The following is a 14,673-nucleotide window of genomic DNA, read 5'->3' as shown; positions in this document are numbered from 1 at the left end:
ATTATAGCAGGTAATAATCAGTCGCTCACATAAACAATATGTTCAGGGACCTAAAGGGCATCAGACAATTTTGTGTTCAATTACTGGGAACCTATATAAGTTTATTCATTTGACGACTAATCTAATCGAACATGTTCATCACAGAATACATTCAAATCATACACAGAAAACAATTGACCAAATAAAAGGCCTTTACAGAGATGAAAGAAATCCAAAAAAATAACAAAATAACAACCAAACACAAAGAGATATGCTGACAACTTATTTAGAAATAAAACAAAAGAAAGGAAAACTTACCAAAATGTTTAAATCAAACAGACCCAAATCTGATTCAACTTCGACCTTCTGAGGCCGAACAAACTTTAATCAGGGTGTTCTCACATGAGAACACCTTGATTAAGGTCTATTAGACCTCAAACCCATGTCAAAACTGGCCGGGTTCCCCAGGTGCATGTGTTTCAAGTTCTGGATTTCCAGATCTGGATTTTTAGGAGTTGTGGGTAGATTCGGACCAAACCAAGCTTGGTTTGGTCACGAGGAAGGTCAGGGGAATGTCTGGTATGAAGATGGGGTGGTTTGGCATAGGTCCGGGTTCGACTCAAATCTTCAAACGAAGATTCGAGACGAGGGAAGGTGATTAGAGGCAAGAGGGTAACAGATCCCTGTTCAGGAGAGTGAGGGGGTCTTAGGGTGTTCAGGAGGTGGTCACCGGCGTTCGTGCCGCCGGCTTTAATGGCGAGGGAGACGAGGGCGGCTAGGGTTTCTAATGGGAGGTCCGGGTTCGACTTGGGGACGAAGGGGTGGGGTGTTGGTATAGGGGGCGTGGGTATAAGGGAAGGTTTATATATGGTCTATGGGATTGGATCTGAGCCGTTAGATCAGATGATCTCAACGGCTTGGATCTGATGCTGAGAAATGAGACGGGGTCGTTTGGCAGTTAAACGGGGTCGTTTGGTTTAAGTGAGGGATTGGGTCAGGCTGGTTATTTGGGTCGGGTTTGCACGTGGGTCGCTGAAAGAAGTCCTGAATCGTTAGATCGGCTGGGACGGACGGCTCAGATTGATTTGCCTGAAACGACGTCGTTTCAGGAGGTGCCTGGGCAGGCCTGGTTTGGACCGGGTCAGATCGTTGGTTTGGGCCTATTTTTGGTTTATTTCCTTGGCCCAAACCGCTTCCTTCATTCTTTTCTCCCTTTCTTTTTTCCTTTTTCCTTTCTTTTTTTTTTCTAATCTTAAAACTAAAAAATAAAAATGAAATTCAAACAAACATAATTATCAAAATATTTAAATAGGTTAAATCGCACCCTAGAATACTTTTGTGAATTTTCTTTTACTGAATGAATTATGGTCTAATTACCAGGACATACACATTTTGTATTTTGTTTAATAATGTAAAAATGGACAAAATGGACAGAACCACACATGACTAACAGCACATGTTACGGAAACTTGAAAATTGTATAGCGAGGTCCTTTGTTACTATTTCTTTTGGAGTGACTGTCCGTGAAGCAAAAATCACGTGCTTACACCGCTTCTTGTGATTACCGCAATTGCATGCCCGGTATTGTTCCCAACCTTTGGGTTTAATACCGTATTACTAGGTAGAGCCCCTTTAGGGCGAGTATTCAAAGATTGCGAAATCTGTCCAAGTTGAACCTCCAAGTTTCGGATTGAAGTATTATGGGATGCCAATTGGGCATTAGAGTTGGCATTCTTTTTCATCATTTGTTCAAACATCATCTCGATCCTTCCCATCTCATTGTTTGACGAGCTAGGACCTTGGGATGGAAATGGAGGTGGGTTGTTTGGTTGTTGATACATCGGCGGTCTTTGAAAGCCTTGCCCCCGATTCCCTTGATTGCTATTATTCCAACCCCCTTAGTTGTTGTTTCCTCCCTAATTGTTGTTGTTGCTACTCCAGTTGTCATGGTTGTTCTGGTTACCCCAATTCTAATTGTTGTTCCCCCAGTTGTTATTTCCATGTTGGTTTTGATTCCCCCAGTTTCCTTGGGATCTCCATTGTTGTTGTTGGTTTGGATCATTGCCCCTTCGTCCTTGGTAATTGTTCACGTACTGGACTTTTTCACTTTGCTCATCATACCCATCATCTTGGTTGAAACCACTACTACATTGCTCATATTGATCTGGATCTCCTTGACTTTGTTGACCTCTTTGTCGCCTCTTGTTAACCAACATGTTTACACCTTCCATAGCATTTACTTGTCTCGGCGCTTGAACTTGCTACAATTGAGCTTTAGCCAACTGGTTCATTGTTGTAGTTAACTTTGCTATTGTCTGGCCATGGTCGTGGAGCTCTTCGTGCAGGTGAATAACAGTGGGATCACCCTGTGGCATATTAGCTCGACTTTGCCAAGCTGAGTAAGTATCAGCCATCTCATCAAGAATATCACAGGCCTCATCATAAGACAGTTTCATAAAATTACCCCCTGCTAACTGGTTTACCACACATTGATTGGTTGTGTTTATACCCCGATAAAATGTCTGTTGAATCATTACTTCAGTCATATCATTGTTGGGGCATTCTTTGACCATAGTTCTATATCTATCCCAGATTTCATGAAGGGGCTCATTCGGTTCATGTTTGAATGCTAAGATTTCATCCCTCAATGCAGCCATATGTCCCGGTAAGAAAAACTTGGCTATAAACTTATCGGCCAACTCATCCCACGTAGTGATAGAATGATTGGGGAATCTTTCTAGCCAGTCCAAAGCTTTCCCTCTAAGTGAGAAAGGGAACAATCTCAGTCTCAATGCATCCTCCAACACATTAGTTTGTTTGCTTCCCCAGCAGGTATCCACAAAGCCCTTTAGATGTTTATATGCATTCTGATGGGGAGCACCTGTAAAGTACCCTCGTTGCTCCAATAAAGTCAACATCACATTTGTAATCTGGAAATTGCCCACCCGAATCCGAGGTGGGACAATTGCACTTGCGTACCCTTCATTTGGAAGAACCCGAGGAGCCACTCTTGGAGGAGCTGGGGGAGGATTATCATTGCCCTAGTGGCCTCTTCTTTGAGCTTGAGGTACTAGAGGTACCTCATCTTCACCAGTATCATCTACATCTTCCCCTAGGATAGCATTTCCAATAGGATCATTGTTTTCCATGTTGTACCTAAAACGATTAACTCATACAAGTTAGTAAAACATAAGGAAAGAAAAACAAGACACAAAACTAGTCAGATAGATAGCCAAAATCGTTTAGCTCCCCGGTAATGGCGCCAAAAAGTGATTGGCTCCAACCCTGTACACTATCGAATGGCAAGAGTGGTCGATGCAGCTTTTACCCGGAAGGTTGGGATCGATCCACAGAGAGCTAATATTAGTTTGGAATTAGGTTTCTATCCAATGTTTTAAAAGGCGGGGGCGTGAGGTGAGGCGTTTTACCTAACACGGGACGAGGCGTAAGCCCCAAAACATGGGGCGTAAATCCATGGATATTTAATTTATAATTAATAAAATAAACTTAAAATTATTTTTAAATCTAAAAATTACATAATTCTTTTAGAAAATTCATACAAATCAAAAAAAATAAAGAATTATTTATAATTAAATTAACTAACAATAAAAAATATACTAAAAAATGAGATACATCTTAACAATAAGTCAATAATGTTCTAACCCAAATAACAATCCATATTCCAAACAAGATAAGCAAAAAGCGTCGATCATTTGTCAGAAAAAAATGAAATAAAATCAAACTAGTTCATGGCAATGATCTGAAGTTTGAACTATAAAGACAAACATTATAGATGCCTTTAGAATATATATTTTAAAATATGAGAGAGGTTAATTTTCTAGAAGTTTAACAGTAAAGAATATTTAGTGCAAACAAAAGAATTTGGTCAGAGATACATTGGTATCATTGTTAAGAGCACAAATGGCACTCATCTTCCACAAAAAGCAGAAATGCACAAAAACTATATCATCTCTCATGTCTCAATAGTAGCTTTGTAATTATATTTCTATGTGCAAAGTGCATCTCTAAACACTCAGCAAGACTTCATAACCCTCTTTGATTGAAGTCACAAAAGTTGTTGCTCCTCCATATACATGCCTGCAAAACATATTTCATATTAAGAAAATAAAGAGTTTTGTGAGAGCTAACATTGTCTAGCTTCAAAGTTTAAATCCACTTGCCTCTGATTAGAGCAGTTTTGTCAAAAAGTTTCAACAGTCAAAGTCTAATCAATCGCTATAAAAAATGAGGTCGTCGTCCATTTCATCATTAATCTCCACATCTTCTAATCCTTCCTCACTCTCAAGTAGCACTGATTTTTCTTTATGTAGATCAAAAGGAAAAAGGCAAAAAAATTTAAGTATTTAACATAACTTCATAAAGTACTAGTAAATAGTAGTACACTACACACTCACCTGAAGCCTTATGTTTTTTGTTCGATGGACTTAATTCACTTGTATCTCTTAAACTACCAACATCAATGATAGATTCATATGTAAGGTCATTTTCATATGCAGTAGGTGGTACCATTCTAATGACATCAACATCAAATAAATTCTCTTCATCAAGCCAAGAAGGATCTTCAGGAAGCACGGGATCTTCTTTTTCAGTTATCCATTCATCATCAGAATCAATTTCATCAACTAGAATCGGATCGACATTTTGCATTTTTCTTTTGATGCTCCTTTCTCTTAATCTAGCATTGTATCTGACATAAACTAGAGAATTTAATCTATGATGCTCAAGTCTATTTCGCTTCTTGGTATGAATCTAGCAAATATTAGAAAACCAAAAATAAGCTATTATAAAAACAAAAATGCAATAGTAGAAGTTCTGAAAAAGCATAACTCTTACCGACTCGAAGGTACTCCAATTTCTTTCACAACCCGAGGAGCTACATGTGAGACTCAAGACACGAATCGCAAATTTTGTCAACTCTGGAGTTCTACCTCCAAAATGTATCCACCAATCTGTCGGAGATCGTACTTTCTTAGAATCCATAGCTAACTGACTTCCAAAATCCCCTCTCAAGTGGTCATATGAATCTAACTGAACATCCACTTTAAATCTCTCTTCATAACCCAACATTCTTTCCATACATTGGAACAAACCTTGTTTGATTTCATAATTATTAGAAAACCTTTCATCAAATCGCAACCGAGGATTCAAATAGTATCCAGCAGCATGAAGTGGACGATGAAGTTGGTTATTCCATCTATCATCAATTCTCTTCCAAATGGGACCATACTTTTTTTGGTTGGATCCACAATTTATAGCTATCTTTTCCTTAGATCTGTTCATCAAATCATACATATATCCCATGCATGGTTTTTCCTCTGAATCTACTTCTCTCAAAACCCTCACTAAAGGTGTAACACTCTTTACATAATAAGCAATATAAAGCCAGAAGTTCTGATCAAACAAAATTGTGGCTCTTGTTTTCACCCCCTCGTGTTTCTTAGCCCAAGTAGATTTATTCCAAGCTTCAGAAGAAAACATAGATCTAAGGGCTTGTTTTTGGTTTTGAATGCTTTGAAGCGTGAGATATGCTGTAGCAAAGCGAGTGACAGCAGGACGCAGTAACTCATGATTATTTGTAAATGACCTCATCAAATCTAATACCCAAGTATGCCCATAAATAAATCTAACCACTTCTTTTGCCTTTTTAAGTATTTTTTGATGAAGTGTCAACTTTCCTATATCTTCTAACAAGAGATCAATACAATGTGCAGCACATGGAGTCCAATAAATATGAGATCGAGTTTCCATTATTCTGTTTCCAACATTCACAAAATTAGAACCATTATCAGTAATTATTTGAACAACATTTTCTTCTCCAACTTCATCGATAATTTTATTTAAATGCAATGCAAGCATTTCACCACTTTTAATAGAGTCAGAGGCATCAATAGATCTCAAAAAGAAAGTACCGGCTAGACTATCAATCAAAAAGTTAATAAAACATCTACTTTTTCCATCTGTCCAACTATCAGACATAATTGAACAACCATATTGCTTCCAAGATTTCTTGTGTTCATATAACATCTTATTAATGTTTTTAACCTCATATTTTAATATCCAAGTTCTCAATTCATGCATGGAAGGAGGCACAAAACCCAGTCCATAATTTGCAACTCTTTCAAACATTGGTAAATAATATGGGTCATTTGCAACATTAAAAGGTATACCACTTGAAAAGAAGAACCTACCGATTCGCTGAAACTTCTTTCCTCTCTTCTTTTTTCCATTTGGAGTTTAAAGTAGCTTGCCTTGTTTGTGCACTAACATAATCATCAATTGGACCTCTTGCCTTTGGATGTGAATTCGGCATACTTGGAGAAGTACCATATTCATTGCCCATACCACTTCCAGATGCAACGGATCGCATTTTTTGCAAAGTAGTATTCCGCAAGGTTTTAACTTTTTGAAGCTTTAGTAATGCTTTCTTGCATTCATCGGCCACTTCATCTGGCATTGTAGGACAAAGATTTATTCCTTTATGGGTGCCTGCTAAGTGTTGCTTCAGTCTGTTGATGGTGCCACTACATCGTTGATTACAAAACTTACATCGAAAGAAGTTTTCATCTGGATTCACGATTGTATATTTCCAAGCAAAATCTTTTTTGCTCACTGTATTTCCCTCTTCATCCATTGTCAACAATGACCTGCCAATATAAAGTTTATAGTTACTTGCAAGTTTTAGTAATGAAAGAGTTATAGTTAATAACTTACTACTCTATAGTCTATATTTTTTAATTATCCATCAATCACTTAAATTTATTACTTCTAAAGAAAGGGAATAAATAATTTTAAAACTCGTTGATTTTAGTATTTGCATATAGCTTCTTCTTCTGGTGAGGCAAATCAATCTTTCTATAAGATATATTGACTAAATAGGATTGATCTTTTATACAAGAGTCCATATTAGGTTGAAGATTCTGTAAAATATAGAAATAAACATATGCATTAGTTAAAAGGGAAAAACATTAAGCTTGACAATAGTTCCTTTGTCCTTTCCTTAATAGTTCGTTACTATTTTTCAAGAAGAAAGTCAGAAACTACAAGTGCATGTTGATAATCACACAATAAACATACAAAATGCAGAAATTTTTAAAATATAGCAACAGCAAGAAACAAAAACCAAAAGTAGCAAAAGACACCTATTATAATTTTCGGAGTTAGAGTGATTAGTGAAGTAAAAAGCTCCAGCAGTTGAGGAGAAAGCTCAAGGTTCTATCATATATGGAGTATGACTGTGGAGTGTGGACGATTCTTCACTGTAGAACAAGGTTAGGGCTTTTTTTTAATAGGGTGGGGATAGATTTGGGGTAAAACGAAAAAGGGTTTAAAAAATATAAGGGCAATTGTCAAAATTATCCTTCAATTGGTTAAGTTCCATCATGCGTGTGTCTTGGTTCTAAGGCGAGTCTTGCGCCTAAGCGTGCGCCTCATCTCTTGGGGCATGCACCCAAAGGATCTGCGCCTCTCACTAATGCCCAGATGCATTTTATGTGCGCCCCGCCCCGATTCGCGCCCCGGGACTCGCCCCATAAACGCCCCTAAAAACATTATTTCTATCTAATATAGCTATGTGTGATGTTCTTAATTTCACTTTCAATCATGCTTTGTTTTGGTTGCTATTCTACTTTTAATACTAATGAAGAATGAAATTAAGCTAAATATGATATTTTTGTAAGGGTTTTCTTAATTGGTAAAAAGGCACTAGGGAAGTGACTTACACCTAGGTCCATCTAACGGGGTCTAAAACGTAGTGTAGACTTGTTATAATTGGGATTATGATATAACCATTGCACATAATTACCCACGCTATACCTCTCGATAGTTTCAGTGACTTTGCCCTAATTGGTTTTCTCAAGCCCAATTGGGTGTTTAAACAATGGAAGCAAAATTGGCTCAAGTCGGGTATTACTATCTCTAAGTTTAACCCTTTAATTGGGGCTATCAATCTCTTGAATGAACCCCAATTCCTTGTTAGCTTGAATTTCCTAGACTTAGTCTCTCTTTCTCAAGAAGAGCCTAAGTCAAAAAGGCACAAATCAGTGTTTGCAACCACCAATTCAACAATTAAAGCATGATTCAAGCTAAATATCATTGACCCATAAATATTTAAGCCCTAAAATTGAGGATCCATTAAATACCCACATTAGGATTGGGCCACAACCCTAGCTAATGGGCTTAGCTACTCATAATCAAAGAAGAAATCAAAGGTAGAGATAAAATATAAGCCATAAAAAGTAATTACAAGAGTAAAATCTAAGATTAATTGCTAAAGATGTTCTAAAATTACTCTAAAAGGCTAAAATGGTTGTTCACATTCTCTACAAAATAACATATGCCCTAAAAATCTGAAAAAGAACTATTTATACACAGCTAAATTTTTCGAACAAAATTGCCCCTACAGAGATTCCGCTGACAGTGGAAAACAGGTCGTCTCAGCGTTATGACTTCCGCAGCCGCACAAAAGCAAGCGTGGACCGTGGTTCTTCTCTTCTGAGCTGGGTTCTGAACTTGAGTCCACTGGGAGCGAAAAATCATCCGCCTCAGCGCTCCTTCAACCGCGGCCGTGAAATATGATCGTGGACCGCGCCTTTTAATTTGAGCTCCAAACTTTAGTTCTCTGATTCTTCATTCCGCTGAGGGCAAGAAATGGACCGCAGCCGCGCCAGATAGTTCAGCTACCGTGCAATTTTACCGCGGGCAGCGGTGACTGTTAAGCCTAATTGTTGACTCTCTGAACCTGGTTACCGCTGAGAGCGTAATTAAGACCGCCTCAGTGGTGAGACCTCCGCGTCCGCTTCTATTTCTTCGTTGTCATCGCCCTTTTGACTCAGCTTTGAAGTTGTGCAGGTTTCACTCCTTTATGAGCTGGTTATGACATTGTTGTCTTTTTTTGACCAAACACTACAAACAAGCACAATAAGCTAGCTTTCGGGAATACTTGCACACACATTAATCCAAAACCTAAGCAAAAAAGAGTATAAAATAGGCTAGAATCCCTAGTTTTCAATAGGTAGACCCTGGATCAAATAGCACTGAAGCATCCCTACTGCAGACGGAAATAATACATGCGATAATGACATCTGAAGCCAATGCATTTAGTCTGGTCGGAAAAGCATAGAATTTGGCTGGAGCGCCGGCTGGCTGGCCTCCACCTGACTGAATAGTAGCTGGCTGACCTCTCCATGTCTGGCCTCCACCTCTAGGACGGCCCCTACCAGCCTGTCCCCCGCCTCTGGGCAGCTGGACAGTCGGTGCTATAATCATGGGCTGCTGACTCTACTACACTGTCTTGCCCCGAAGTCTGGGGCAGGTCCTCTTTATGTGACCCGGATCTCCACACTCGTTAACCTCTCGGCACCATAGACTGCTGTCCTGAAGTCTGGCCCTGATGGCCTGAATACCCAGTAGAGGAACTCTAAATACCTAGTGGGCGGTATGAACTCTCCGGTATAGCACTAAAGTGGGAGCTGGAGGAACCCTGGGGACCTGAATACCCACTGGAAGAACCCTGGATGGCTGGCGGGCGGTAAGAACTCTCTGGTATAGTGCTGAAATAGGGGGCGCTGGAGTACCTCGAGGAGGTGGTGGTGCTAAATATGGGGGCCTACTAGGCTGACCCCTCCCAAACTGACCTCTGCCCCTAGCCGGGGCACCTCTAAACTCTCCAGAGAATCGAGCCCTCTTGTCCTGCTGCATCTGCTCTCTACCTCTTAGACGGTAGCCCTCAATCCTCCGAGCAATCTCCACTACCAGCTGATAAGGAGTCCCCATCTCAACCTCTCGGGCCATGTTGGCCCTAATACCAGAATGCAACCCTGCAACAAACCTCTGCACTCACTCTGTATCAGTAGAAAGTATCATCAGTGCATGGCGGGACTACTCAGAAAACCTCGCCTCATAGTCGGTCACTGACATTTGACCCTACTCAAGCTACTCAAACTGATACCGCAACTCTTCCCTCTCAGGGGGGATATACCTATCTAAGAAAAGTTGTGTAAACTGACCCTAAGTAATGGGAGAAGAACCTGCTGGCCTGTTGAGAAGTCAACCCTATGGGACTCCAATATCCTCGTGTTGTGCAGTCTATCCCTGCACCTATTGATGAAATCCTGGGCATCCTCATGACGCTCGCCTCCGAAGATAGAAGGGTGTAGCCTAGTCCATCTGTCAATTAACTTCTGCAGATCGCCATCCGCAGCTGGTCTAGGCTCAGGTATCACTGCGACAACTGGTTGGGCCCCATCTGCGAGTAGTACACGCAGAGTCTGATATACTGTAGCTGCATGCCCAGGAGCCTGAGCAGTAGGGGTCTGTGCTCCCCCTCCTGCCTAAGATATGGTTGGGCCTGCTGGAAATAAAATGGCCTAAGTCATAGAGTCCATGAACCGCAGCATACGGCCCATAACCTCCTGGAAGCCTGGTGCCGTCATGAAATCCGTCGGGGCAGGCGCTATTGCGGGCACCTTGCCTGCTCCTCAATAATAGGATCCCCCGCAGGATCCGTTGGTGGTGCAACTGGAGCAGCTCTAGGACGCCCTCATCCCCTATCTCGGGCCGGTGCCCTCCCCCGGCCTTTGCCTCGGCCTATAGCAATGGGGGGAACAGCTCCTCCCGGGTCTGGAACATCTGCCATGCGCGTCCTCACCATCTGTGAGAGAAAAGAAGAAGGAAATTTAGTACACCATAAACTGCACGATAGAAGATGAATAAAGAGTAGTTTTCTAACACCCTATAACCTCTAGAAGATAAGTACAGACGTCTCTGTACCGATCCGCAAGACTCTATTAGGTTTGCCCATGACTTGTGAGACCTATATGAACCTAGTGCTCTGATACCATGTTATCACGCTCCAAATTCCATTATAGGTTGTCACGACCCAAATCCACTAAGGGTCGTGATAGCACCGGACATTGCTGTCAGGCAAGCCAACCAAATTACTTGATTAAGTTCTCATTTTAACAATTTTGAAAATTAAGATTTTTCCTTCAATTTTACTAGTAAAAGATAATCTTTACAATGTAAATAAAAGAATGTTTGGAAGTAAATTCAAGATACCTAATAATCATCTCAAAACCCGGTGTCACAAGTGCATGAGCATCTACTAAGAAGGAAATAAAATGCAACAACCGTCTGGAATACAATATTGGACAGAAAATAAAAACAGATAACTGAAAGAGACTCTGCTGGTTGCGGGTCGCCTCGAGAAGTACAGCTCACCTAAGTCTCCGTATCAACCATGCTGCTATGCCCAGTAGGCCACTAGAGATACATATGCATGTGCAACAAAAATGCACAGAAGTGTAGTATGAGTACGAAAACAACGTGTACTCAATGAGTATCCCGTCTAATCTCGAAGAAGTAGAGACGAGAAGTCGACTTTGACACTTACTAGTGGTCCAATAACAATATAGTGAAAATGTGAGGAAATCATGGATTTTTATAAAACAGTTATAAACTCGTAAAACCAGATAGCAGGTAAACAACATCTCAAATAAGTGCAGATTTCCAAATGTTACTTTTCATTATGCTTATCAACTATATCTGGCCAGGGAAGGCAAATATTATCGCATAACATTCTCAGGCAAGCAATATAAGCATGCACATATCATGCCGAGGTCGTACGGCCCAATCCAACAGGAATGTAAAATGTGCACTGCCGAGGGTCGAACGGCACGAACCATAGATGCATCTATTACCCTGCTCGCGTATCATACATGCGACACGGTCAACATAAATAAACAAATACCCCGCTCGCGACTCATACATGCGATGCGGGCACACATAGATACACACCGTGAAACAGCCAATTAAGAGTTTATTCCAATAAAAGCCAATTCTTTTTTAATGATTTAAGAAATGAAGTTTAATCCTTTTAGAAATTCATTTACCAATTTGATGAGATTTAAGCAATTCAAGTTGTCAATAAGTTTACAAATAATCCAAGTACAGCATGCTTTTGGGTCCTAGACTACCCGGACAATAGCATAATAGTAGCTACGCACGGACTCTCGTCACCTCGTACATACGTAGCCCCCACAAATAGAAGCACATAACCAATTAACTCGCCTATGGGGACAATTCCCTCTTACAAGGTTAGAAAGGAGACTCACCTCACTCCGAAGATCCATAACCGGCATTCCACTCCCTTCCGAAGACCTAAATTGATGCACAACGCTCCAAAACTAGCCAATAATTATGAAAAATCCATTAATATATGTTCAAGTACTCATAATATTCCAATTTATAGCAATTCGTAACCCCAATCGAAAAGTTGACAAAATTGCCCTCGGGTCCACGTGCCCGAATTCCGAAATTTTTCGAAGATAAACTTTACCCATGAACTCACGAACTCAAATATATAATTTTCTCTTAATTCCATACCTAAAATCGTGGTCAAATTCCAAGAATATAAATTTTCTAGGTCTTCCTCAAACCCTCCAAATTTCTACCCCTTTACATGCTAAAATCCATACAAAATCGATATATTTAACTCAATATATGTGGGGTTAGCTTACCTTATCGTTGATGATGAAAATCCCCTCTTGAAGCTCTCCAAAATCGTCCATACCAAATAAAAAATGGGAGAAAAATGACCATCTCCCGATTTTTAAAAGAACTCACTGCCTCCAGCACTTCCGCATCTGCGGTCAGCGGACCGCATTTGCGAGAAGATGACTGCATCTCCGAAATAGGGAGAGAAAGCTGGGACCACTTCTACGGTCTGGGGGCCGCATTTGCGGAGCCGCTTCTGCAATTCCTGGCCTAGCTTGCTCGGGCCGCTTCTGCGATGCAAGGACCGCTTCTGCGGTCCACCAACCGGAGGTGCGGTTATGACAGAAGAAGCAACCTTCAGCCCTTCTCAAAAATTTCATTTTCGATCCGTTAACCACCCGGAATCCACCCGAGGCCCCCAGGACCCCAACCAATCATACCAACCAATCCCAAAACACATTACGGACTTGCTCGAGGCCTCAAATCATATCAAACAACGCTAAAATCTTGAATTGACCTCCAATCCAAGCTTTATGAACTTTAGAACTTCTAACTTCTACTTTCGATGTTTAAACCTAGCAAATCACGTCCGATTGACTTCAATTTTTGCACACAAGTCATATTTGACGTTACGGACCTACTCCAACTTTCAGAATCGGATTCCGACCCCGATATCAAAAATTCCACTTCCGGTCAAACTTCTCAAAAACCTTCAAATTCTATCTTTAGCCAAATGACTTCACAATGACCTGCGGACCTCCGAATTCACTTCCGATCGCGCTCCCAACTCCAGAATTATCATACGGAGCTATTCCCAGACTCAGAATCCCAAACGGATATCGATAACACTGAAATGCACTTCAACCCAAACTTATGGAATTTCTTCCAAAGTGCTAGCTTCTACAACAGGTGCCAAACACTCCCGGGTCATTCAAAACCCGATCTGGGCATACGCCCAAGTACGAAATCATCATACAATCCTACTGGAACCTTTGGATCCTGATTCCGAGGTCATTTACTCAAAAATCCAATCTTGGTCAATTCTTTCAACTCAAGGCTTCCGAAATGAGAATTCTCTCTCCAAATCAACTCTGAACTTTCCGAAATTCAATTCCGACCATGCGTACAAGTCATAATACCTGAAATGAAGCTGCTCATGGCCTTAGACTGCTGAATAATGCGCTAGAGCTCAAAACACGGTCGTGATGGCGCCCAACACCGTTGTTAGGCAAGCCAACCCTAATCAACTAGTGAGTTATCAATTATTTTATTAAACAATCCCAATATTTACTTAACTTAAATTTAAAGCAGTCGATAATTAACAATTTCATAATAATAGAGATACAACCCAAAATAATAGTCTACTAATGTGTGTGCTAGGGACTAGTGTCACAAGTACGAGGGCAACTAGTAGAATGCACAAAAGAATATAATTATCCTACTGTCTGAAATAGAATAGACAGTAATAACAAAAGGAGAGACTTCGGTATGCTGTTGAACGGTTCAGAAGGGGCAGATCACCGTGGAAATCTCGGTCAAGTATCAGGAACGCGCGCCAGAGTGGTAGCTAGATGCACTTGCCTCAGATCCTGTACATTTAAGTACAAAAACGTAGTATGAATACATGAACAATATGTACCCAGTAAGTATTCAATCTAACCTCGAAGAAGTAGTGACGAGGGGTCGACTCGACACTTACTAGGTTCAATAATAATATAATTTAAGTGTTACACTAAGCATGGATATCATAAATAAATAATAGTTGATAACAAGAAGTGACAGGTTCTTTCATAGATAATATTTCTGTTAACAATCTATATTTCAAGGCATTTAATGCAGTTCAAATCACAGAAAGTACCAAGCAAATAGCATGCACAAATAATTCTGAGGTCGTACGGCTCCGATCCAACATAAAAATAAAGTGTGCCCTACCGGAGAGTCGAACGGCGCGAACCATAGATGCATCTATTTCCCCGCTCGCGAATCATACATGCAACGTGGTCAAACGCAGATAAACATATCAAGCAGTCAATCAATAATTTATCAAGAAAGCAATTATCCAAAGTAATGTCAAACTTCTCTTTAACGGTCAAGAAAATGATGTTTAACTTTTTAGAAATTCATTTGCCAAGTTCGATATGATTCATATAATCTAAATTAACAATAAAGTTACAAATATGG

General features: G+C 40.4%; 1 protein-coding gene across 1 annotated transcript; it reads right to left on the bottom strand.

The window, feature by feature from the left end:
• Positions 1-3,020: 3,020 nt before the first annotated feature.
• LOC107806086 (uncharacterized) lies at positions 3,021-6,126 on the bottom strand. The gene is made up of 4 exons (XM_075224179.1): positions 4,834-6,126; positions 4,395-4,749; positions 4,074-4,077; positions 3,021-3,135 (listed from the first exon to the last, which is right to left on the bottom strand). The coding sequence occupies exons 1-4, from the start codon at positions 6,124-6,126 to the stop codon at positions 3,021-3,023; spliced, it is 1,767 nt and encodes a 588-aa protein (XP_075080280.1).
• Positions 6,127-14,673: the final 8,547 nt, after the last annotated feature.

Source organism: Nicotiana tabacum, chromosome 11 (genome assembly GCF_000715075.1).
Source record: "Nicotiana tabacum cultivar K326 chromosome 11, ASM71507v2, whole genome shotgun sequence".
In the NCBI taxonomy this organism is placed as follows: Eukaryota; Viridiplantae; Streptophyta; class Magnoliopsida; order Solanales; family Solanaceae; genus Nicotiana; species Nicotiana tabacum.
This window is presented reverse-complemented; position numbering and strand designations above follow the sequence as displayed.

What these genes read in the sequence shown, in the direction of transcription:
- LOC107806086 (XM_075224179.1), bottom strand. Translation starts at nt 6,126, where the DNA reads ATGTTTGAAAGAGTTGCAAATTATGGACTGGGTTTTGTGCCTCCTTCC. An exon ending in ATTGGAGTACCTTCGAGTCG is followed by an intron (nt 4,750 to 4,833) that starts GTAAGAGTTATG and finishes AATATTTGCTAG; the next exon opens with ATTCATACCAAGAAGCGAAA.